Here is a 25,430-nt window from a genome sequence, read left to right as displayed (position 1 = left end):
CACCATTGAAAACTCATTGTGTCATTTCACAGTGGCATCTGCCATCTTAGCATCTCAGCTGAGAAACTTGAAGATATACATGTAGAGTGGGAATATTATCAACCTGGCAGCAGATCATTAACTATTTCTGCTCCAAATCTCAAATACTTCAAATGGATTAGGAATTTCTTGAACCGCCAAAATCTCAGGGAACTAATGCGTTTAGAAAGGGCAGAGATTTTTTTGAAGTCGAGGAGAGATGTCTGTGATAACTTTGACAATGCATCCGAGTTTCTTTGCAGTATATAGAGGGTTAAAGTTCTTATTCTGAACCACGAGACCATTAAGGTAAAGATGCACTAGCCTGCAAACTAATATTCTCTTTTGGAAATAACAAGAAATTTGATTGTGCAGACTGTATTTGTTTGGGAATCTATTAAAGGATTTTACATGAGCATATCTTGGCTATAGGGTTAGCTAATTCATGTTTCTTAAACTACAAGGTTGTTTTTAAGAGTTGATATAACAAAAATGTCACGTGGCATTATTCTAGTGGTTGAGTTTGTTAATATAGTTAGAAGGGTATCATTGTAATTGGGATACATGGCTATATAAGGGATCGTGTAGTTATCATTTCCTTAAATTCAGTTGTATACATTTTCTCTAATCAATCAATACAATCTCTCTTGTTTCTTTCTACCAATTCTTTCTCTTCTTCTGTACCAATTCTTCATTTCTTGCAATGTAGTTAACATGGTGTCAAAGCCACTAGGCTTACACTATGAATTTTGGTGGTTCCACTTCTCATTAGTTTCATTTTTTTTCTTTTGTTAATTTCCTTAGTACTTCCACAATCGTTCCGTAACTTCTAGGTTGTGAACAATATATTCCAATAAGGTTTTTCTGGGCTGTGAACTGAGATGTCAAATCACAGATCGTAGTCAGGGAAGCCATTTGCGCTGATTTTCCTTTGGAGTGTTGTTATGGTTGGTGCTTCAACCATGTCTCCCAAATACCTAGCTAGTTCAAACTTCACTTAGATACTCCAAGTTTAGTTTGAGGGGGGAGTAATAGCTGATATAACAAAAATGCCACGTGACATTATTTTAGTGGTTGAGTTTGTTAATATAGTTACAAGGGTATCATTGTAATTGGAATATATGGCTATATAAGGGATTGTGTAGATATCATTTCCTTAAGTTCAGTTGTATACATTTTCTCTAATCAATCAATACAATCTCTCTTGTTTCTCTCTACCAATCAATACAATCTCTCTTGTTTCTCTCTACCAATTCTTTCTCTTCCTTTGTACCAATTCTTCATCTTTTGCAATGTAGTTAACATGGTATCAGAGCAAATGATATCATTGGTTTACTATAGTAGTGACATCGGATGGAATGAAAATAAGAGAGTAATGCCCGTGTGCAGGTTGGATGGTAGATGTGTGAAGGAGAGGGACGAAGAATAGATTGCGTTGTTATCTATTGTTCCGCTTCTCTTCCTCATGTCTCTCATCTCAAAGTATAAACCTTACCAAAAGTATGAAGCAATTGATTTGACAAATGAATTTAGAAGCATGATATGAGCTTGAATATATGAATAATTGATGTTTATGCATGTTTCTTGAAAAGTTGTTTTATGCTCAACTTTGTAACTTTGTTGCTGGATTATCTGTGATACTCTCATTTGTCTAAGAGTCTGCCTTTATAATATTGTAGGCTCTGTTCAAGGAAGGTTCTATGCCTGCGCCATTCGATAATATTTCTTATTGGGTTTGTGCATTACGAGCTTGAGTGACAACCTAGTCCCAACAATCGTATCTCTTCTGAGAGGAATTACTAATTTGAATACATTGCACATAGAGTCTAACATTTCCTTACTCTTCCATAAACCTAAAGTTAAAAGTCGAAGTTGACTTTCTTTTACCTAGGGGTGGGCACTTGAAACCGAAAAACGAAACCAAAACATGAACCAAATCAAACCGCACCAAATGGTTCAATTTTGGGTTTTGAAATGGTTTTCGGATTGAAACAAAACCGTAATGTGAAAAAAATGGTTAGGATTCGGTTTTGAACATTTGAAACCGCACCAAAACCAAACCGCATAGCAAAAATTAAATATTTTAATTTAATATTAGATTTAGGTTCTAATAGTTATTTGGTTCCTATGTTTAATTTAACACCAATATTAGGTGTTGGTTCTAATTAGTTAGCTGGTCCTATTTGTTTAAAGGACTGATGTCTCAAAGACAATGTGAGTGGTGGTAAGAATAAACATGAAACATGAGAGAACTAATGGGTAATTGAAAATTGGATATATAAAGTTGTAAGGAAGGGCCAATAGAAAGTGGACAATATTGTGATATAAATAGCTACTCCACTGTACTCATAGATTGAACAAAAAACCGGGAAAATGTGTATGCCTTTGAAATCGGGATTACTTTTAAGCCCACAAATATTTGATTACTAATTTAGACATGTGCACAAAATATAAATATTTTATTATGGTAACCATGAATTTTTTTAAACATTTAGTTTGCAAATAGTTTAAAATCGAAATCAAAACTATTTGAAACCGAACCGAACCGCAATCAAATAGTTTGGTTCATTTGGTTTGGTTTGGTTTGGTTCCCCTATTTACAAGATATTATCAGTTTTTGAATTTCTTTTTTAGAAAACTTTGATTGTACAATGAGAAATTTAAAAAAATATATCTAAACTACATATTAATAAAACTCTTTATCAACCAAAAACTCATAAAATTATTACCATACCCTTTAATACAAAACTGAAAGAAGGTATTAGAAAAGAAAACAATGTAGGTATTTAAAGTAATTTTGAACCAACAAGTTATTATTATTATTTTTTTCTAAACCTCACAACAATGTCACTTTGTCAACACCCTCTCAACTCATTCTTCTCTTTCCTAACTACAAACCCCTATTTTCTTAGGATGCTTGCCAACCTATTAAAAAAAAATAACTCCTCTCATAAAAAAAAAATTAAAAAACGAATATTTAAAAAATATAAAAAATATATTTCTCAACGTACTGAGTGTGTGACCTTTACTAGTGTGTGTGTGTGTACACACACATATATACTATTATTTTCTAGTTTGACTTAGGGTTTTCACGTGAGGTGCTACAACTAATATTTCACATGTACATATACTTAGTTAGCCAATAAGTTTACAATCTATTTATGTATATATTTTTCATATTGAAGTTTCAGTACATGCTGTTGACTCACCATTATTGGCTTAGCATGAGGTGTTGGTAGGAAAAAAGGAATGGTGGAGCTATCTCTATAGCTAGAGGGGTGGCATTCTCATCATCTTAAAAAAAAAAGTTATTATGGACTGTAAAGCTTTTTATATTTAAAACAAAAAAATAACATTCTTGTTTAAGAAGAGTGCATAATAAAATTTTTAATTGTCAATGATCACTCCCAAATATAAGTGGTGCATTAGAAAAGGCATCCGGAAAAAGAAACACAAGATATTTGTAGTGGTAGGTATTAGAGTAAATGTAAAATAAAAAGAATAAACTGAAGAATGATTTTGACGTACGACTTGAATCGTTTTTTTTTTTAATATTATTTGCCTCACTTGAATGAGTTTGCTAAAGAGTTCTTGACAAATCACTTACTGGATACAACAAAGTTTAAAATTAGATTAGCAAATAACTAGAAAGAAATTGTATGAATGTGGGAGAGAGAAGAGACAACAAGGAACTTGTGTAAACGATAAATTTCTGAATTAATTTCTCTTCTACAATTTACCAATACATAGAGGGGATTGCACCCATTAGACATATCCTTTGGTTTATTTTATTTTATTTTATTTTATATTTTTTAAAAATTGGGTCAACTGGTGACAAGTCACAGTTATCTATCCATTCCAGGGGCCGGAAAGACTCACAGATGCATTTCAACCTCCCTTGGTCACAATTCTAGCTTGCACACCAGCAGCAGGTTTCGAACCCGAGACCTCCTTTTTAATTTTAAAGAAGTCTCGCAATTCGTCTGTTACCACTAGAGCACCAGGTCGTGGTTCATATCCTCTGATTTTGGGTATGCCTTCTCGTCATGGAATACAACTGCATTAATATTACAGCAATATGCCCAATACGTATGCCTGATGCAAAGCATCAATTATCAAAGGTTATATCTGTTAATAAACTATGCACTAGTTAGCTATGGATCATATCTTTTAGCAAAGTTGGAAAAGCAACATTGCTTTAATCTGGTGAAGAGTAACTCTCGGGCAAATACCCAACTTCTTCCACACGAATATGTTAATATATTCAACAGTAGGATCTCTTCCACTACAGCACTAACAAATAATGAACTGGAAAAGCATGTTTCTAATTGGTAGTGGATGATCTTTTCTTAACTTTAGTTTATTCCTATGTGATTTTGTTTATTCCTTGATGACTTGAGCACTAATGGGGGTGATTTTTGTTTGTTTTTTCGGTTTGTCGTGTTAATTTTAATAATATGCTCACTTTATATAGATTCTTCAACCTGACTCACTAATCTTCAGAGATATGAGAATGAATCTATATAATTCTTTAGAGAGAGAAACGAGAGAGAGAGAGAGAGAGAACCGAAAATGTATTTCTCCATTATCAAATACTTAAGACATTACATCCATTGGATTAATAACATATGACAGATAAATGACACGTGTCCTATTATTCATTTATCACATTTCACTATGGGAATGAACTCGAATCATTAGGCACTAAAACGGTTAATAAGGACTTCGTTAGCTTTCTACACCAATTTCGAACCATTAGCTTTTTACACCACTTATTTAGTTTGGAAGAATTCGCTTTTTCTTGTTTTTGGAAAATTCTGCCTTCTTGAAAAGTAAATTGCCATTTAACATCTTGAATTATTTGAAATCAATCAATTGACCTTTTGAATTATTTTTTTAGGGTATATTTCAACCACAACTTCGTCAAATTCAAAGAAAAATTAGTCATTCTTTCATCAATTCTTATTGGTCAACTATAACCACCAATGAACTTATGACATTTGAAAACAAATAATGTATAATGACAATGTGAGATGGTCCGTTACGTAAACTTTTGGTTTTTTTTTTTTTTTTTTTTTTGTCTCATTATGCTATATGTTTTCTTATTATTTTGTGTCCTGTGTCAAAATTTTATTGGTAGTTATAGCTGACAAGTAACAATTGATGATGAAATGATTAATTTTCCATTGAATTTGACAAAATTGATTATGCAATCTAACAACAAGGGGTTAATTGACTGATTTTAAATAGTTCATGGGGTTAATTTACCAAAAAAATAGTTTAGGGGTTCAATTTCAACGGGGTGATAGCTCAGGGGGTCAAACCGTAATTTACCCTTTCATCAATGGCGGAGAAGAAGCTCCTCTAATGCGCTCAACAGTTAATACGATCTTTGGTATAGGAAGAACCAAATTATTGTTTTATTAAAATTTTACATATTGTTAAATACACCTCACATAACTTTTTATCTTTTATTTGAACAAATGATATTTACACTAAGAGAAAGAGATGGGCTTAGCCTCACAACGGATTAGCAATTATGTGGTTTAAATTCGTCTTTGGCGAGAATCAAACCTAAGACCTCTCACTTATAAGTAAAGAAAAATACCACTAGACCATAATACTAAAGGCACCCCACATAAAAATTAATATTTAATAACTTGTATGCTTTGGTATGAAATGACTATTTAGATCATATAAGGATTTTTAAAATTTGATTTCATGACATGCTAAACTGAATATCCTAGAATTGTTTTGATCGAATGCAACTTAATAGAAGGAGGTGGGGTGTTAAAATGACAGAAATAACTCTGAACACAAGTCATAATCAAGGCACATGATTTATTTTGGATGGAAAACTTAACGGAATTAGAATGAGATAACAAATTGATAATTTTGAAAAGTTGGTATTACAAATTGCTTAAAATTTTAGTTTATATGACAAATTGAAAAATGGGTACAAGTTCATATGACATTTCAAAAATTTTCCCTTAAAAAATAAAATAAAATCTGAATACATCCCAAAATTATTTTCTGCATGTATCCTAATATTACTACTCTTCAGCCTTTGGTATGCGATACAAGTATTAGCAGCTGCAGAAGTGAGAATCTTGCTTTTATGTTTGTGGGCTGTGGTGTGAGAGCATGCAAATTCTAAATAGACTCGGTAATTCCATTATAAATTCCATATATAATTCTATATATGGTTTGCTAATTCAAGTTCTTTTTTTTTATTAGCCTGATGGCTTTGCTAATTTATTCATGGTCAGTGTGTTCAACATCTTGTATATAGATTCAGTCATTTGAATCTGTTAAAAAAAAAAAATGATCTGAAACTTTACAATGGCGTCAACAATAAGAAAAAAAATGACAAAATCCAATCATTCACTTTCAGTTTGTAGACTTTGCAGTGTCTAACCATAACCTATAACTTCATTTCCTTTCAAGCTCGTCTGGTTTTATGCGAGGAACGATGTTCATATTCTCTGCAATTTTTTTTTTTGAAAAAGACTGTTTGGATCCAAATTTACACATTCAGTCCGTGCAATTAAGGGTGTTAAGTAAGCATAGCTCCACACCGTCACATGAAAAAATGAAGATAATTTTATTATTGTTAAATAATAATATTATGATTTATTTATTTATTTATCATAATGATGAATTATCGTGATATTTTCTTGTGCAAGATAGGTGAGATGCAAATTATATCTCTGACTTGAAAACGAGCAATGTAGTTCAATTTGATTTTGGATTCTTGGCATTTAGACGTGTGGTGGATTGGAGCATCAGAGAATTATATCAAGAGTCCTAATACATTGGCAAAAAGATTAATGCATGCATAAAAGATGAAGATGCCAAATATTCTGGTGATGTGGTCACAATGGCATTTGGGATCAGTCAAAGACCAACAAATTTGCCATGCACGAGGATTATCACTAGCAATGGATGATTACGTGGCGGCCTTTAACTTTGCATGCGGCAAGTAAAGATGAGTTTTTCCATCCTCGCCAGATCTTTTTCTTGAGGATCGTAGGATTCCATGATCATGATCATTTATCATATATTATGCGATCAGTTTTCGTTAGTTACTATTTATATTTAATTTTAAATTTTAAATTTTAAAATAATTTCTAATCGTACGATATACGATAAACGGTCACGATTACGAAATCCTTAAGATTCTCAAGAAAATGATTCGGCGAAAATCCTTTTCCAATGTGGAGGTGATGATAATGATTATCCATGGTTCATGCATGTGACTGACGAGTGATGAAGGGAAAATTATCCTAATGCAATTGCACGCATAGGATAATTTGCAAGGGACAAGTGACGATTATTCTACATGGAGAAATATTCCAAGAATCATGTCCTGCGGCTACAACTTGAGAGTGAGGCAGCTCATTCTTATAAATACAAGGCCGTGTGCAATGTAAAAGGTCCATCCAAATCAACACACAAAACTGCATTGCACAAACTCTTGCTCTACAGGAAATCTTTCAAAGACCTTGAAATTTTTATTTTCTTTTTTCCCGCCAATACATCTTCAGTTTAAATATCCTTGAGATTTTTATTTTCTTTTTTCCCCTCAACACATCTTCAGTTTGGATAAACATGCACCTTAAATCAATTTGAAATTTTAACTCCTAGAACTTAAAAGAATTAGTAATTAACCAAATTACAATAAATTACAAACACACACAACCAAATGTTTCCTCACATAATAAGGGGTATTTTAGCACTACAAAATTATATAATCTGAGTCTTAAAGCAAATTTAATGAATATTTTTTGGTTAAAACCCGGCCAACGGGTTTAAGTCAGGAATAAAATATATGATGGGTTAAAGTCAAAGAGAAGAGTTTGAAGGGGTAAATCTAAATTTTAAGGGGTCAGTTAGTGATACAAACAAGCTTACGACTAAGAAAACTAAAAAGACTTAACACTCCATTAAAAACACACTACCGCAAAGACAATTGTTGGAAGCATGCGTACGATCAATGTACAAACATGCGCACGATCAAAGTTTATTACTTTTTTTTTTAGGAAATTTTAACAAAAAAAATTTCCGGTACTATTTATTTTAACGAAAAATTACATTTTTACACAAAAAAATCAATCTTGGTACTATTCATTTTTCCCTTTATTATGTCCTTATCGTTAAAACTCAAAATTTTCAAATCATTTTCATTAGGTTTTTTTTTTTTTTTCCTGAAAGTGGACCCATTTGTTTGATTAGTTGTCTCATTTCAGTTGACTTGTATTTGATTAATCAGTAATAGTTGATAGTGCTGTATTTGATTAATCACTAATATGTATTTGTCTCGATTCGGTTGCTATTGTTGTGTTTGTTTGTACTGTATTAGAAGATTGTAACATCAATTTGCATTTCTAGGATTATTTATGATGGAAGGTAGTTCACAAACTCATTTTAGTGTTACGCCTTTCATCACTTCCAGTCGAAATCCTACAGAGACTTCCATATCGACTCATGAAACACCACAACTGGTAAAACCAGAGCCAACAATTGCACTCCCCACTTCCTTTCTCCACGTTGGCAAATAAGAAACTTGTCAAGGAAGCATCCCTTGTTTGGTTATATTTTATCAAATCGACAGTTAAAACTGGAAAGGAGATAGCTAAATGCAAGGGCTCATTTACCTTAATATTGCATGTTCACCGAGACTGTAATCATTGTATAGGCAAGTTATTTGCCTTTTTTTTAGGCGGACTAACATTAGTTTGTAGCCTAAATTAGTACAACTATAATATGGTTAATTTGTCTACATTTTCATGTAACACAACAATTTATCTAACACTAATAGGTAAATTAGTATCATACAATTTTGTAGAAGTTTTATTTGAAAATTTCACCCACCATTGCCTAGACCTGTAAACTTGGGTTTGGGTTGAGGTTCACCCGACCCATTAAGTTAACGGGTCATTCGAACCCAATTCATTAAGTTAACGGATTATCCAAACCTAAATAGTTAAGTTCATTGATCACCCGTTTCATCCGTTTCACCCGTTAACCCCCATTAACAATTTTTTTTTGTTTTTTTTTTGTCAATTCAAATTATGCATTTTAATGTACAAACAAGATCTCACATTCAGATTTCATTTACAATAGTTGGCAGTGCATTTTTGTCCATCCCCTTCAAAAATCCAACACGCAATGCCAATATGCAAAACCAATGGAATCAATCCATTTTGACAGTCACCTCCATTATCCATCCTTTTCGCCGTTTGAGTTTGAGGGCTTCCTACTATGACTATTGAAATTACACAAAAGCCCTTAATAACAAGTGTTAACGGATGCTAACTGGTTTCGCGGGTTGACCCAAAATGATCCGTTATTTAACGGGTTGACTCGTTAACAACCCGACCCATTAAATAGTCACCCGAATACTAATTTTAACAGGTCGGGTTTAAAATGCCAGGTATCAATTTGGAATTTTAATTCTTAGGAATTTAAAACCAACAATCATTAATTAACCAAATTGCAATAAATTAAAAACAAATACAACCAAATGTTTCATCACATAATAAGGGGCATTATGTAATCTGAGTCATAAAATAAATTTAATGAATTTTTTTTGGTTAAAACCCAGCCAACGGTTTAGGTCAGGACTCAATATATGATGAGTTAAAGTCAAAGAGTTTTAAGGGGAATCTAAATTAAGGGTTTAGTTGGTGATACTAACACTCCACTAAAAACACACTTACCACAAAAGCCAAAATTGTTGGAAGCATGCGTACAATATACAGATATGCGTACGATCAAAGTTGTTGGAAAGCTGAGAAGGGTCAAGTGGCCAGAATAGCCAGGGATGAATTGACACGTTTCATTCTGTCGGAATCTTTAGGCACTGTCTGAAACAAGATTTGAGGGGCACATATTCCTGAACCGACCTTTGAGCCAATGGGAAAGCGTGTACATCCTCAGTGCGAGATCTCCTACAATGCCACGAAGAGTAAAGAAAAATTGAAAGCAGCGGCATATAAATATAGGCGGTGCAAGTCCCCGGAAAAACAGTCCGGCCTCCGACCTTGGCCGCGTACTACTTAGTTATCTGCTCTCTAATTCATTATCTTTAGGTATCTGTCATTTTTTTTGATAAAATTTGGGCCCTAATCATGGTTTCAGCTAAAAATGTTGTTTTAGCTGAAAAGTAGTCAAATGTTCATCAGTGCTTGTGTTCCTGTCTTGTAGCTTCGGATTCAAAAAATTTCTTTTTCTGGGTTTCGTCCAGGATTGAAGAATTTCTGCAGAGAATTGAGCTAATGGGTGGATTTGGATGCGTTCCAACCATGCTGAGGCGGCCGAAGAAGTCTCGATCAAGGCCTTATTCAAAGAGTGTACATCCTCAAGCTCGTTCGCAAGATTCTGAAGAAACTCAGTGCTATGACTCAAAGCTGTACTCAACAACTGCTGAGAATAACAATTCCCTGAAGGCGGTGAGATTGGCATTACTAGACTAACATTCCGTTGAAAGTTTCTTACCTGCCACTGCCATTGCCAAACTTATTTATTTTTCTTGATGCAGGTGACTCGGGCTCTTGCACATGTTGGTCTCGACTCTTCCAAACTTATTGTGGGTATCGATTTCACAAAGTTCAGTGACTGGGCAGGTTAAGCCTTCAATCTCTCGAAGTATGTGTTATGCTTTGTCTGTGTTGCAGCAGTGAAAATGCTGAAATTTGTTCTGTAAATAGGTGAAAAGTCATTTAACAGAAGAAGCTTGCATCACATTGGGGACAGTCCAAATCCCTTTGAACAGGCGATATCCACTATTGGAAAAACCTGCGCTCCTTTTGATAATATAATCCCCTGTTTTGGCTTTGGAGATGGTAATTATCAAACCATTACTTACCTTTTTGTTTCTCTAGGATTTTATCCTATGGAAAATGGGGATGTGAAACACTGTTTTTATAATTTTCAGCGACAACTTATGACAATGGTGTCTTCAGTATATGTCCGGATGGCAGACATTGCGATGGTTTTGAAGAAATATTGACAGCCTACAAGAAAAGTGTTCCTTCTCGGCGACTGGCAGGTTTTTACTGTTGCATCCTAGGTATTTATTGCTCGAGAAGTCCTCATATTCGCTAACTAGTCATTCTACTTTACTCTTGTTTCCGGCAGGTCCAACTTCATTTGCACCTATAATTGAAAAGGCCACGTCAATCGTTGAGAAGAGTGGTGGCCAATTCCATTTCCTGCTGATAATTACGAGCGGCCAGGTATTTTGCCTAAATATCATTTTCTTTAGTTGAATATATACTAGTAAGTTAATCTACAAAACAATTTGGTTTTCTTGTTGGCTGGAAATTTTGTGTTTGAGCTTACATTTCAGCACAAATTCAGGAGTCTGCATCAGTATTTTTAGTTTCAGTGTGAGTAGTAAACATTTGATGTAGTGTGACTAACTTGAAGTGGTGATACTGCATGATAAGCTTGGTGTGCAGAAGCAGAACACATTTGATGCCATCGTTGAAGCAAGGTGAGTAGTAAACTTTGTATTAATAATAGTTGTTTGTTCTCCCAGTCATTCTTGATCTGGTATGCTTCTTATATCCCAGCAAGTTCCCTCTATCAATTATACTAGTTGGTGTTGGTGATGGGCCCTGGGACATCGTGAAGAAACTTGGTGACTCTACTCCTAGTCGGTTATTTGATAATCTCCAAGTAAGCTTTTAAAATTTTATTTATTCTTGATTCTAATGATTATTGGAAAATACTGAATAGGAAAGAACGTTTCTTTGTTTGTAGTTTGTGAATTTTACAGACATTATGACAAAGAATGTGCCACCTTCGAAAAAGGAGGCTGAATTTGTACGAGCAGTTCTGATGAAAGTTCCTTCTCAGTATAAAGCAACAAGAAACTTCTCTATGTTGGGGTACCAGTGTTCTTGATATTTCTCATCTGTAAAAGCTTTTGATTATCCGTTGACATATTTCTTCGAATGAAATTTCTGTTTCTTTTTTTCTTTTTTTTCTTTTTTTAAATTGGCGGTGGTTGGGATGACAATTTTCCCAAATGGTTTCCTCCTCACAATGTTCTTATGTTTCTCATCCGTGAAAAGCTGTTGGTTACCTGTTGACATCTTTTTCATACATATTTTCTTCTTTTTAAATGGACAGTGGTCAGACTAGCAATTTTTCGCAGAGGGTTTCTCTTTGTCCTCCTCATTATAGAGAAAGGAGTTCTGTTACCACGGCTCCAACTGTTGTCAGATCTACCGATGAGAATGAGGTATACAGATTTCTAAGCTGGCACATCTAGATTTTGTTCACACAATTCCACAGAGAGCTGGTACTTGTATTATCAAGGGAATTTAGGACACAGGGTGAAAAACATCATATTGCACATCTGAAGTTCAATTTACATTATGCAGATGTATTTTGATTTGTTTATGAAAGTGGTACTTTTGTGTTGAAAAGTGATACCAATCAATATTTACTACATAGATGTTTGTGATTTTATAGTTGCTACTTTCGTGTTGAATTCAAAGCCCTTTGGAACACGGGCATAACGAGATTAAGCTTAGGTCTATTCTTGCTGCTGGTCTTTTGTAGACAGACACATTTTGATTTACTCGTGAAGATGTTTATTTTGAACAATAAGGTGCTAACCATAAACTTAAAAGCAGTAACTGTTCGAAACCCTTTAGGACATGGGCCATAGCAGAACCCAATTTGTTTTCATAATTCCATTTGGCGTGGGTATGGAGTTTTGACAGTCCACCATCTACTGCACAGAAACCTTGAAGCTTTTGTGTGCCTTCATGGACCTGTATCACATTTGGATAATTACATGTGTTTGCAATTTTCTGCTACGATGGTTCTACGATTTATTGTATCTTGGGTGTTGAGGATTAGGATTAACATTTTGTGTTGTCTTGTGCAGGTTTGCACCATCTGCTTTGCTTATTCAGTGAACATGGTCTTGTATTGCGGGCATCAGGTATTTTGATTTGAGTTTTGCTCAGCAGACATGCTGTGATTGCTGACAAGACCTTGAACTTTCTTCCCCTTTGTGCAGATATGTGGCGAATGCAAACCACAAATTTATCATTGCCCATGGTGTCGAATTCAAGTGGGGACCGAAGATTACAAATTGATATAGGGATTTGAAAAGGTTTGATAGTCTTCCATCTACTTTGTATGCATATGCAATTGCTTGCTTCGTTCTTTTAACACACTGTCTTCTGAGTGTTCATTTACATGCTGTTGAACAGTTTTAATTGCAGCCGTACCAACCGGAGAGCATATACAACTCATCTTTTTGGTGCAGACATTTTTCGAATCTATGCGAGTGAGTTCAGAAATAATATTTCGTACTAGTGGCTATATTGATTGGGTCTTATTGCGGCCCTCTATTTATTTTTTATTAGATAAAATGTGATTGTGCAGATTCAGATTGTATTTGTTTTATGGGGTCATATGGTCTGGTTTGAGTCAAATATTACACAGTTAAGAGCAATTCCAGCGTGTGAAACCTCTCCCCAGGCAATACACTATGCTATCCATCTAGTGAACAGTAAATGCCTTTAATGAACAGTAATTATCTTTTGCATCTCTACCGTTGCACTTCAATAGCCCAGACAATAGGCAATAAAATATTAGTAATTTTTTTATTTATAAAATAATACAAAATAATTGTAATTGTAATTTCAGATAAGATTTTTAATCGTTCTCGTTGCGTCACGTGTCATTATCCGAAAAATTATTAAATAATACAAAATAATTTTATTTGTAATTTCGGATAAGATTTTTAATTGTTCTCGTTGCGCCTCTTGTCATAAAATTCGAAAAAACAATTATTGGGCATGGATTTCCGATAAGATTTTTAATCGTACTCGTTGCACCACGTGTCATTATCCGAAAATACAATTGTTGGTGATGGATTTCTGATAAGATTATTAACCAATCACGTTGCGCTACGTGTCATAATCTGTTTACAATCTTAGAGGATAGATTTCCATCAGAGTTTTTACAATTTTTTTTAAATTTTTATTCAATTAATTAATCTCTGCCATTGGATATAAAAAAAATTTGAATTCCAACACTCAAGATTGTGCCACGTGTCACAACGATAACTTTTCTTAATTTTAAAACTATTTTTCTTTTATTTATTTATTTATAAAGCAGATTAATATCAATCGTCGATCTCAGATCGAACGGTTGATATTAAATCAATTTTTTTTATTAACGTTGCAAATCGGACGGTCCAATTTAAAAAGCTGTTGAGATCAAACGCACCGTGGGAAGCCACGTGGCTTCCCAACAATAACTGACGCAGACTGCATCGCGGGCCCCTAGGGTTTGAAATATGTCGGATGACGCGTCCCCACGTGCTTGACAGAAAAAAAAAATAAAAAAGGGATTGACGACAGGCTGACGTTAGCCCTGCGTCAAGTCCACCTCGGGCTCGCAGGCTGGCGATTCCTCACGGGCCTGTTGGTAGGGCCTGCCCAGTCCCTCGGGCTCCCAACGCTGGAGGCCTTCAGCTGGGCTATTGAGCCCTGTTTGATACACTGTCCCCCGAGCAGTCCACAATGGTGGACTTGCTCTAAACGATTCAAATATTATCTTTTTTTTGTACATACGTACAACTAAACGATTCAAATATTATCTATTTTTGTGTAGACAATCAAATTTCTTGTTATAACCAGATTATCTTATTATTGGATTAGGTAAATGAGCTTAAATTAAAGACATTTAATTTCTTCTTATTATATTTTCTTGGGAAATCTCCAAACAACATTTAACATTTCCGAACAGCTGCATGAACATTTCCGAAAGCATTAATATTCAACTGCTTCAAAATTGGCTTTAAAAACTTAAAGCTTTCCTTAGAGAGTAAGCATTGACAACCATTTGCAAAAGAAAAGAATGCACTAACCAAACTTGTTGAAAACGTAAGGAGTAGGGCCAGATGCTGTAAATTTAGAAAAATAAATCATTGGTGGATGAAAGAGCACTCTGCTGCTACCATTGAAATAATAATCCCGGAAACTTCTGCGTGCTTGCAGAACTTCTACCAACAACTTTATAAATGAAATTTCGACCAAATGAAATTATCGTTGATCAGAAATGAAATTTCAACGAAATTTTCCAGTAGACAAACAACACGACTTTTATTATAATATTCAAAATAAACTGTTATTAGCATTTCAAAAATCTCATTCTACACTCCTCACAAGCGTATTTTTCTTTCTAATTATAGAAAGTTTGGAATACCAAATAAAATTTTTCAAGTGCAAATAACAATTTCCTATTCAAAAGCATGACATATAGACAAACAACACAACTTTTATTATGATATTCAATAACACAACGAAATCTAGCGTTACCCTCCATGAGTAATCTATATACATAAACATGATGCTCCCATGTTTCCTTATTCACAAATTGTAGAGAGATGGATTATAGTGGGGCTATCCAAGTGGTAGCAGCGCAAAATTGTACTGCAGAAGAAGTCGCGATTGATATCGACGAATCTGCAGTTGATATGCAAAGCCGTCTTGAACAAAACAGACGAGAAATTCCAACAACAAAAAATAGGAGCTCGGTGTGCATATATAGAGTTCCTCCCGGCCTCGCCGGAATCAGTCCAAAAGCCATTCAGCCAGAAATAGTCTCCATCGGGCCATACCACCACGGCAAAAAGGAGTTATCGGAATTTCAGAGCTACAAATGGTGGTTTCTTGATCGCCTCCTTTGGCGAACAAAGCGCGGCCTACAAGACTACGTGAAAGCCATGAGCAGGTTGGAGAAAAGCACGAGAAATTGCTATTCCGACCACCACGAGTTGAGCGTCAGCGACTTTGTTGAAATGATGGTTCTTGATGGGTGCTTTATAATCGAGCTTTTTCGATTTGTTTGTGAGAGCAATGACGATGATCACGTCGTTGATGAAAATGATCGCGAGGGCAACCCGATCTTAGCCACGCCATGGTTGATTCCAATTCTCACGAGGGACCTCCTCAAGCTTGAAAATCAACTCCCTTTCTCTGTCCTCGAAACATTATACGACATCTCGAGGGATCAACGTAAAGCCGCGGTTCCACTAGTCATCCAAGCGGTGAAGTTCTTCAGTAATTCATTACTTAGGCCTACTGAGGTCCTTAAAAACTCAAGAATGTTGGAGCCTGAGCACTTGCTTGACTTGTTTCGCTTAACCTTCCTTCCCCTCAAAGGTACTTCAAATGATCAGTACTCTTATCAAAAGTTATACCGTCCATCCTCCGAGTCAATCCAGTGTACCACAGAACTACGATCCTCGGGGATCGAGTTCAAGGCACGCAAAGCAGCGGACAGCTTCCTTGACATCAATTTCCAAAACAGGGTTCTATATATCCCACCTTTAACCATCAATGACTTCACCACTACTTTCATCATCAATTGCTTGGCCTTAGAACAATGCCGCCAATACAGTACAGGTACGTGGTTCAGCACTTACATTACTTTCATGAGCTGTCTCCTCAGTTCAACTAGAGACGTCAAGTTACTGTGTTCTAATGGGATCATCAGCACCGGCTTCTCACAGAATGACCAAAACGTAGCTGAGATGTTTAGAAAGTTGGGGGAAAAAGCTGGATTCAACATAAGAGATTGCTACCTCTCCAAGCAATTCAGAGATGTGGAGGCCTATTACAGCAGCCATTGGGCTACTTTCATGCGCACCTATTTTAGCAAGCAATGGTCCTTCATTACAGTTTTTTACGCCTTCATCCTTCTTGTCGTTACCGGAGGCCAAACTGCTATGGCTATCATGAGCTACATCAACAATTAAAAGAACAACAATACTGATATTTTGATGAAGGGAGCTCTTGGCTCTCCCTCAAACTTTCTGTTTTGTTTTAACGTGAACAATAATTGGCTGGTCAAAATTTTGAAAGAAGTCCTCTCAAAACACTGACTGATTCACTCAATTTCTTGCTCATGAAACTGTTCATATTATAAATCAATAAAGTATGAAATGATTTAGTCATCGAACTATATACAAGCAAATGGCAAGAAATCGCCCACAAAATATTTCGAGGACTTGTTCCTTCAAAAAGTTTAGTAGCAAGTTTTTTTTTTTAATCTTGGAGGGAGGCGTTGTTCTCTCCCTCATATATAATACGGGCCCATTTGGTGGACTAGATAGGATTGGGTTGGCAGGGATTGATTAGGCTTTGTAAGACAGAACTTATAACCCATATATAAAGACATGTTATATAATCCACTCTATTGTAGATTCATAACATATGTCTAGCTCTCATTTTTTACAACAAACAATAGACTAGACTCAAATCTATTTTAATTGATCACAACTTATTCCAACCAGCCCACCAAATAGGTCCTACATGTTTTGCTCTTCCTTTTGTCAAAAAAGTCTATCTACTTACCTTCTTTCACACATTATCAAATTAGATATTTAGAAAGACTTTTACATTGGTGTGAATTTGGCTTCTCTTACACAGTTGAACTACTCATCTAACAGCCACTACTTTGGTATTCTTTTTACAAAAAAAAAAAAAAAAAAAAAAAGGGTCTCGGTTCTAGTTGTTGTGGCCTATATTTAACTAGGGGAAGAAAAATGGATAATAGGCTTGAGGAATTCTGTGTGTTATTTCTTAGACCTTGTACCTTTATGTATAGTGATAAGGAGGAGAGAAACTTGCTTTCCAAGTAATACAAAGTTTAATAGGAAAAAACTTCTAGATCCCAAAGGATTTCTAATCTATTTCTACTTAGGAGAGTCCCACTTTTGAGAGTCTCTTTAGCAGCTCTTTTAATATTTTAACAACAAGATGAAGTATGCTTTCCGAGATTCTTTCCAGCAAATGAGCCATGTTTGTCTATGTGCTAGAAGACAGTCAGATAGTAATTTGACATCTATCGCAGGTTTGATGGTTCATTGGGGTGTACATTTGGGCAATTGAGTTTTCAATTATGCCAATCGTTAATTATATAAATCTCAGGGACCAAATTGAAGAGTTATGTCAATCTAAAGGATCAGCTTTCCTATGAAGACTAAGAAGTAGATTTAGCAAGGATCATTAACTTTGACGAGGTTCAGTCATCACCAGAAGACTCATGCGAAACAAGGTGAAGAGGGCTCCAATGAAGAAGAACCTTCTTAAGAATCTCAAACGCCCTCCTGATGTTGAACTCTTATGCGAATAATGTAAGAAAGATGCCGCATATGGGAAGGTAAGGGATAAATGTTACATAACATACAACGAGAATGTCACTATTTTACTAACTTCATACCTAAAAATTCACTTGTGATAACCCTCCCAGATCCATCCAATCTAATTGAGGATACGACACTGCCCATATCATGTTGTCCAATGATACTAAATTAACCCTTAAAGAGGCACGTTATTCTCCTCATTCCGGAAGAACGTTGTTAAGCTTTAAAGACATTCGGGATAATAATTATCACGTTGAAATCAATGAAGAACATGAAGCTGAATTATTATGCATCAATTCATATGAATACGGCTAGCGTATTCATGAGAAGATTGAGCACATTGGCCAAACCCCCTCCCCCTAATCTTGTGAGCTCGTGAGGCTTTGGTCTTTGATCAAAGGTGTTATTCGTTCGTCAAGATTGAAAACGCCAGAATTTTGCTATCATAAATTAAGGGTATTTTTGTCAAATCAATCCCTCAACTTCAACTCGCGATTTCTTCAATTTAACGGAGATAATTAACATAAAGACCAAAATGATTGGCGGTGACCAATCTCAGATACAACTTCCATTGGTTTTAAATACCAATGACTAAAGTAAAAAAGTTATGCTAATCTGAGAGACCATTTTAACTAAAAAAAATCCATCATTTTATAAGGCCAATGGCCTAGGAAGGAATATTCACACAAAATTAAAGAATAACTTACTAGAAATTAAAAAAAACGCAGATGGAATCAAATTAAAATTGGGGTGCCAGGGGTGCTAGCACCTACTTAATTATATATAATGAAAATATGACTTTAGCTCTAGAAACTTAATTTTCTTATTTAAAATCCAACATAATTTAATTTTCTGATTAAAACCTAGTAATTAGGCTCCACCTAAGTAAATTTCTTAATTAAGTTTGACTTTGCACAATTTGTATTTTCTAAATGTCTAAAATATCCCAAATTACTTATTTGTTATCTACAATTAATTATATGGATATTATATGTTAATATTTTTGTTATCTACAATTAATTATATGGATATTATGTGTTAATGTCATGAAATATTTTTCATACTATGCAAATTGAAATGGAGAATTAATGATTCTAGAAGAAAAATATATAAAATAAAAAAAATGTATAAGGGGTTATTGATGTTATTTGTCAGCGCATATAATTTAAGCTAGTATTAGGAAGACTAATTTGCCTACCCCATGGATATTACTCCTGGTCTTCCACGTCTATCTATCTACTATGAAAAAGGTTTATGTACTATTTACTTTGATAAATATAGGTAAATTAACAAAAAAGTTATTAATAAAAAAATTATTAAGTATTTCATTGATATTTTTCCATGGAATATTGTAATAATTTTGTATGGAAGAGATATCTAAGTGAGAATTCAAAATATAAGTAAATTAATTTATATTTTAATTTACCTACTTAGAGTAGTGTAAAAACAATTTTCACACTTTACATTTCACAAGGAGTAGGTAAATTCTCCTGGGTTTTGAGAAATCATTGCTGGACTTCTCCAAAAGAAAGAAAGAAAAGTACTATTGTTGGATAGACTTGACAATAAGCTACGGTGGGAAATCAATCTGCCATTCATGCTTTATGTATATTTATTCTGTTATAAGATCTAAACACAAATATAATTTTGTATTATTCATGATTAACCCTCTTAAGAAATGCTTTAACGGTGGCAGGTCCCACAAGAGGCCAGCCGGCCGCCAGGGGCACTGGAGTTTCAAACCAACTTTTGGCATTACAACGCGAAGTATCTTGAAGTACTATCGTATAAAATTTCTTAGCTTTGATGGAGTAGCTAAAAGATTATACTAATTAATTAATTAGGCGCGAAGTTGCTTCAGAAGCAGGTAAAAGCTCAAGACAAGCTCAGCCAGGCTACCAAAAAGTGGCATCAGAAATAGGCTTTTTTCTTTGGGAAAAAAAGAGGCCTTTCTCTATTTCTAAGCACTCAGTAAATGTTCAAAAAAAAAAAAATCAAAAGTTAGTTGGTAATGGACTTTATTTTACAAAAGTTAAGGATTAATAATGTGTGGGTATAAAGATTGGAATTGGAGCCCTTTATACGGTAAAGGACTTTACATTACAAAATTTATTATTACCATTTAGATGTGGGGATCTGTACCTTGAAATCCAACGAGGCGGATATGAAATTAACACCTTCCGACTTGAAACCACCCTGTATACCCGTTTTAACTTCTTTTTATTTATTTATTTACTTATGTATTTAACAAACGATGATATCTATGGTAATGAACTTTGGGCAATATGCACCTGTTTTATCTGTTCATCCATTGTTGTTAGTTGCATTTGTTGTCTACCTATGACTGGAAGGAAAACATAATGTTCCTATTAAGTGGAAGTAGATTATACATGCACTTGATTTGAGAGAACTTTTCCTTTTGTGAAATTGAGTTTATATTATTGGTTCGGGTTAAAGTTTTTTGAATCAGGATCAATAGAATTTTCAGCCTTTAGTTTTTAAATTCGTGTGAATTGGGTTGGTGGGTTCTGTAGGAAAGGTAACTTTTGTTCGATACTCACTTGTTTTAATTTTTTCACAGGTAGCTTGTTTTAATTGGGATGAGTATTGGTTTGGTAATGATGTGTTTTTATAAAAAGTCGGTATAAAAAAATAAGTTGAGCTCAAAAAAGTGTTTGGTAAACACTTAAAATAGCTTATTTTGATAGTTTTGAGTGAAAAAAAGCTGAAAACGTGAAGCAGCAAAAATGAGCTTATTCTCACAGCATAGCAGAAGTAGTTTTCTTTCAAAGCACAGCCAAACCAATTGGGTGAATTGTGTTAGTTGTTTCTTAGTTGCTATTGTTGTCTATCTACAAGGGTGGAATGAAATTAAATTACTTGTGTGAAATGAATTTTGTATCTATTTACGTACCAGAATGGGTGGAAAACTATTGTGTTTTGTCTTCGATCTGGGAATTGAGTTTTTATAACTAATTTGTTGTTGTCAACCTACAGGGGTGGAACGAAAACAACAGGAGCTTGAAAAACAGAAAACATAGAGAAGCTGTGCAGGATATTAATTAATAGGGCCCTGAAGAAATCCTGTACGAATAAAAAAACAACTAATTAATCTGCATAAAAGTTAAAAATGATGAAATTCCTCCGTAAAAATATATTAATAAGTAATTTAAACTCAAAAATTATTATCAAGAAATCGGAAAACATAAGATAAACGAAAAGAATGAATTTTTTATTTTTTTATTTTTATATGGATAACTAACAATGGATATATATAGAGTTTGAATGATGACACAAATTTAAAATGTGAAAAATATATGAAGAGCGTGTAAAATAGTAATTACAATGCAAAAAAAAAAAAAAAAAAATCAACCTAATTAGAAAAAATGCTGACATGCAGCCCTAGTCATTAGACCTAGGTCAAAATTAACTAAACATTAGACTAATCGTAATGTTGGGCCATAAAATTGTATCAGAAGGGAACATTTTTGTTTCTATAAACGAATTAAAAAATATCTATAAAGAACAAATGTATTATGCCCCTTTAAGTAATAATTTGAAGGCTTTTTAGCCAAAATGATTCTTGAGATTGTCATAACTCTTCATTTTGGTCCCTAAGATTTAAAATCGATAGAAGGAATCTTTGAGATTGTCAACCGTAAATCATTTTGGTCATTCTGTGATTTTTTTTTTTTTTTGTTAAATTGAAGAAATCACCAGCTCAATTGGACGATCTCAAGAACTACTTTTGTCGATTTTAAACCTCAGGGACCAAAGTGATGAGTTATGTCATTCACAGGGACCGGTCAGATTTGAAGACTATGAAGCATATTTAGCGAGGATCATTAACTTTCACGAGGTTCAGTTGTCACCAAAAGACTCATGTAAAATGAGGTGAAGATTTTCAATTATGCCAATTGCTAATTATATATCCTACGTAAATTATTGTTTGCAATCGCTCATTACTATGTACGTAGAATATATAATTAGCGGTTGGCATAATAGAAAAATAGAATCAAATTTTAATGTTTTAAGCTCAGTGTTAGATATTAAATTTAAGTTTGAGTGATCATGTAACCTAGGTCACCAGGTGACAAAAAAAAAAAAAAAAACAAAAAACAAAACAAAACGCAAACAGTTGTGATTACCTAATCAACAAGAAAAACTCTCTCGAGTAATATTTGTCATTTATCACTCCGATAATTTTCTTTCTCACTCACTATCAAGTGATAATTATATTTTTCCTTTTTTATTACAAAGGAGGGTTTCAAACCCTAAATTTTTAGCTTACTCCTACTCAATAGTCAATACTATACTCACCCTTTAGCTTAAGCTAAGTTTATTTTAAACAAAAACCATGCTATAACTTTATTTAATAAAAAAAACTTAAATTTTAATAATGAAAACAAAACAATTTAAATTTTAATGAAAAGGACACAATTTTAATATTAAAAAAAAAAAAAAAAACTAGCGTGCGGGATCCGCACCTACACTGTTTATGAAACTTAACAATACTTCACTATTTATGAAATTGAACACTATTGATGAAACTACTATTTATGAAATTGAAAGGTACTATACTATTTATTGGTCCAGATTCATAAATAGTGTCTAGTTATTAGGTTCTATTTCATATATAATGTATAGAAATTGGTATAGTTTCATAAATAGTGTCTCATTCTTGGTCAAGTTTCATAAATACTGTCTAGTTCTTGGTCCACTTTCATATGTAGTGCCTGTTCTTGGTCATGTTTTATAAATAATGTCTAATTCTTGTCCAGTTTTATACATAATGTATAATAATTGATACAATTTCATAAATAATATCTATTTCTTGATCTAGTTTCATAAATACTGTCTCGTTCAATTTCATAAGCAGCTATTTTTAATTTCATTAGCTATTGGAATTCCCAAATCTTTTCACTCACTTTTCCCTCCTCCAAAACACAGACAAGAACAACTAAATTATCAATTTCTTGCAAAATAATCACAACTGACATTTGTAGATTCCAATATATTTGCAAAATGATCATAACTAAATTATAATATTCCAATATATTTGCAGATATGCAGATGCAGATTCCCATATCCTCCTCTACATAAATCTCTTCCTCTTTAACTTTACCACTTTTTACTTTATTTGTGATGGAAAACAAGACACAGCAACGACATAAATGGTGGAAACCACACAAGGAGAAAAAGATGGATCATGATTCAGCAGCAAACTCCAAAGGATTGACTTGCCCGGTCATTGTATGCTTTTCGCGTTCGTTTTCAAGCTGGCTGTAGTTTCCTCTGGTGGTGTGCAGCAAATGTTGGAGATGACGGGGAGAGAGAAGTAAAGGGGTTGGTGTGCTCACGCGCTTTTAGTTAGGGTTTTTTTTTTTTTTTAAATTTTTTTTTCTTCTCTTTTTCTCTCATGTCCTTACCATTAAATAAAGTTAGTAGATGATTTTTGGTTAAAATTCAAAGTTTTGAAGTCATTTTTATTAGTTTTTCTTAAAAGAAAAATGTGGTTTTTGAACTTTAATTCTTGAAGAAGATTAAAATTTAATAAAAACCTGGTGTTAGATTGAATATTGATTTTGGTCCTTTAATGTGTTCTCAATTCAAATTCATATTATATTTGTTAGATCCCACATCGCCCAAGGGAGTGGATCCTGTAAGCCTTATATATATATTTCTATCTCTACCTATTATGAGGCATTTTGAGAGCTCACTGGCTTTGGGTTCCATCAGAACTCCGAAGTTAAGCGAGTTCAAGCGAGAACAATCTCAGGATGGGTGATCCACTGGGAAGTTCTCTTGTGAGTTCCCAGAAACAAAACTGTGAAGGTGTGGTAGGAGCCCAAAGCTGACAATATCGTGCTACGTACTGTGGAGTTGAGCCTAGAATGTGGTGGGGCCCGGACCGGAATGTGATAATATTTTTGTGTTAATATTTAATAGATATCTTAGTTAATGTCATTATATTGAAATTTTAAATTTATTATTATACACATTTTAATTCATTAATTTTCTTTAACTTTCTCTAATTAGTGTACCTAAATGATCATATCATAATATATATTTCTAAATTAGTGTACTCAAAAGTCTGTACCTAAATATATTGTAGTGAATTAGTGGTAAATAAGAAAATATGCAAAAATATAAGTGTAACAAAAATTCCGTACCTAAATATATGGTACTAAACTAGTGTACTAAAATGTCGGTACCTAAACATGTTATACTAGCTTAATATATCGAAATGTTCATATCTAAAAATATTGTAATGAATTAGTAGCACATAAGAAAATATGTAAAAACATAAGTGTATTGAAAAAATTTGTACGAAAATATTTTGAGAAGTTTTATTTGAACCCTGATTTTCTATCTCTACACCCAACTTAAAAATTTATCCACCAAACATTCAATTTTACCCTTAAAATTAATAAATAATATTAAAACCTCCACTCGAAAAGAAAACACCATTTTTATCTCTACACCCCTTCGTATTTTCCAATAATCCAAGCGTTGGGACATCCTTGACGACTTCAACGACCACCATCCCCATCTTCTCTTTACTTCTTAACTTAATAGGAACCACAACGCTTTGCTTGTGACACTGTCGAAAATGGTGCCGCCCTATTCTCGTCCATCAACTACCCTCCTTGCCGGCCTCTCTTTGTTTACCAATCGGTTGGAGCTTGTAGTTCTTCTATCTTTATATCATCACCAAAGTTGATGGTGAAGCTGACAGAGCATTGTTCCTAATCTGTCAATGTTAACCATTTGTAATTTGCATAGCAAACTGTATTCTATTTGGTTTCATATGATGAATTAGAATTAGGATGAAAATAATTATAAAATAATACGGAGTGTATTAGGTTTCATTGGTAATTCTTCCCAATGGATTCAATTCATTTGGATCATACTGTGCATCAGATTTTTGAGTCTTTTTCTCATTACCCTAATTTTTGGAGGCAATTGACTACGACGACAATGGCGTGTTGGGTTCACGGGTAAAAAGTGAGCGGGTGTGGAGATAGAATAGTGTTGTTGCTCTTCGGGTGAGTTTTGAGTTCTAATATTATTTATTTATTTAACGATAAATTGGGTGTTTGGTGGACAAATTTTATAAGTTGGGTTTAGAGATACAAAATCAGGGTTCAAATAAAATTTTCCAAATATTTCCTTATATAAGATACTTCCTATAATGAGAATTAAAATTCATAATATTTTTATA

At 33.9% G+C, this 25,430-nt stretch overlaps 2 protein-coding genes across 4 annotated transcripts; both read left to right on the top strand.

The window, feature by feature from the left end:
- The first annotated feature begins 9,935 nt into the window (after window positions 1–9,935).
- LOC103963651 (E3 ubiquitin-protein ligase RGLG5) lies at window positions 9,936–13,520 on the top strand. 2 transcript variants are annotated; one of them, XM_048568158.1, is made up of 13 exons: window positions 9,936–10,112; window positions 10,268–10,472; window positions 10,562–10,646; window positions 10,731–10,865; window positions 10,958–11,071; window positions 11,161–11,258; window positions 11,472–11,518; window positions 11,598–11,703; window positions 11,788–11,915; window positions 12,160–12,271; window positions 12,926–12,982; window positions 13,061–13,156; window positions 13,313–13,520. In XM_048568158.1, the coding sequence occupies exons 2-12, from the start codon at window positions 10,299–10,301 to the stop codon at window positions 13,142–13,144; spliced, it is 1,140 nt and encodes a 379-aa protein (XP_048424115.1). In that variant the 5' UTR covers window positions 9,936–10,112; window positions 10,268–10,298; the 3' UTR covers window positions 13,145–13,156; window positions 13,313–13,520. The 2 variants fall into 2 exon arrangements, with proteins under 2 accessions (XP_048424115.1, XP_018507003.1); XM_018651487.2 differs by having other exon boundaries at window positions 9,937–10,112; window positions 13,257–13,520.
- A 1,797-nt stretch (window positions 13,521–15,317) lies between these two features.
- Window positions 15,318–17,012, top strand: LOC103963650 (UPF0481 protein At3g47200-like). Of its 2 annotated transcripts, XM_048568163.1 has the most exons (2): window positions 15,318–16,463; window positions 16,571–16,608. In XM_048568163.1, the coding sequence occupies exons 1-2, from the start codon at window positions 15,443–15,445 to the stop codon at window positions 16,573–16,575; spliced, it is 1,026 nt and encodes a 341-aa protein (XP_048424120.1). In that variant the 5' UTR covers window positions 15,318–15,442; the 3' UTR covers window positions 16,576–16,608. The 2 variants fall into 2 exon arrangements, with proteins under 2 accessions (XP_048424120.1, XP_009374759.1); XM_009376484.2 differs by having other exon boundaries at window positions 15,319–17,012.
- Window positions 17,013–25,430: the final 8,418 nt, after the last annotated feature.

This window comes from the organism of the source record quoted next, unplaced genomic scaffold, assembly GCF_019419815.1.
Source record: "Pyrus x bretschneideri cultivar Hongxiangsu unplaced genomic scaffold, Pyrus_bretschneideri_v1 Contig47, whole genome shotgun sequence".
Classification (NCBI taxonomy): Eukaryota; Viridiplantae; Streptophyta; class Magnoliopsida; order Rosales; family Rosaceae; genus Pyrus; species Pyrus x bretschneideri.
Note: the sequence above shows the minus strand (reverse complement) of the source record. Positions and strands in the feature narration are given on the sequence as shown.

What these genes read in the sequence shown, in the direction of transcription:
- LOC103963650 (XM_009376484.2), top strand. Translation starts at nt 15,443, where the DNA reads ATGGATTATAGTGGGGCTATCCAAGTGGTAGCAGCGCAAAATTGTACT.
- LOC103963651 (XM_048568158.1), top strand. Translation starts at nt 10,299, where the DNA reads ATGGGTGGATTTGGATGCGTTCCAACCATGCTGAGGCGGCCGAAGAAG. An exon ending in AAAGTTCAGTGACTGGGCAG is followed by an intron (nt 10,647 to 10,730) that starts GTTAAGCCTTCA and finishes TTCTGTAAATAG; the next exon opens with GTGAAAAGTCATTTAACAGA. An exon ending in GATGCCATCGTTGAAGCAAG is followed by an intron (nt 11,519 to 11,597) that starts GTGAGTAGTAAA and finishes CTTATATCCCAG; the next exon opens with CAAGTTCCCTCTATCAATTA.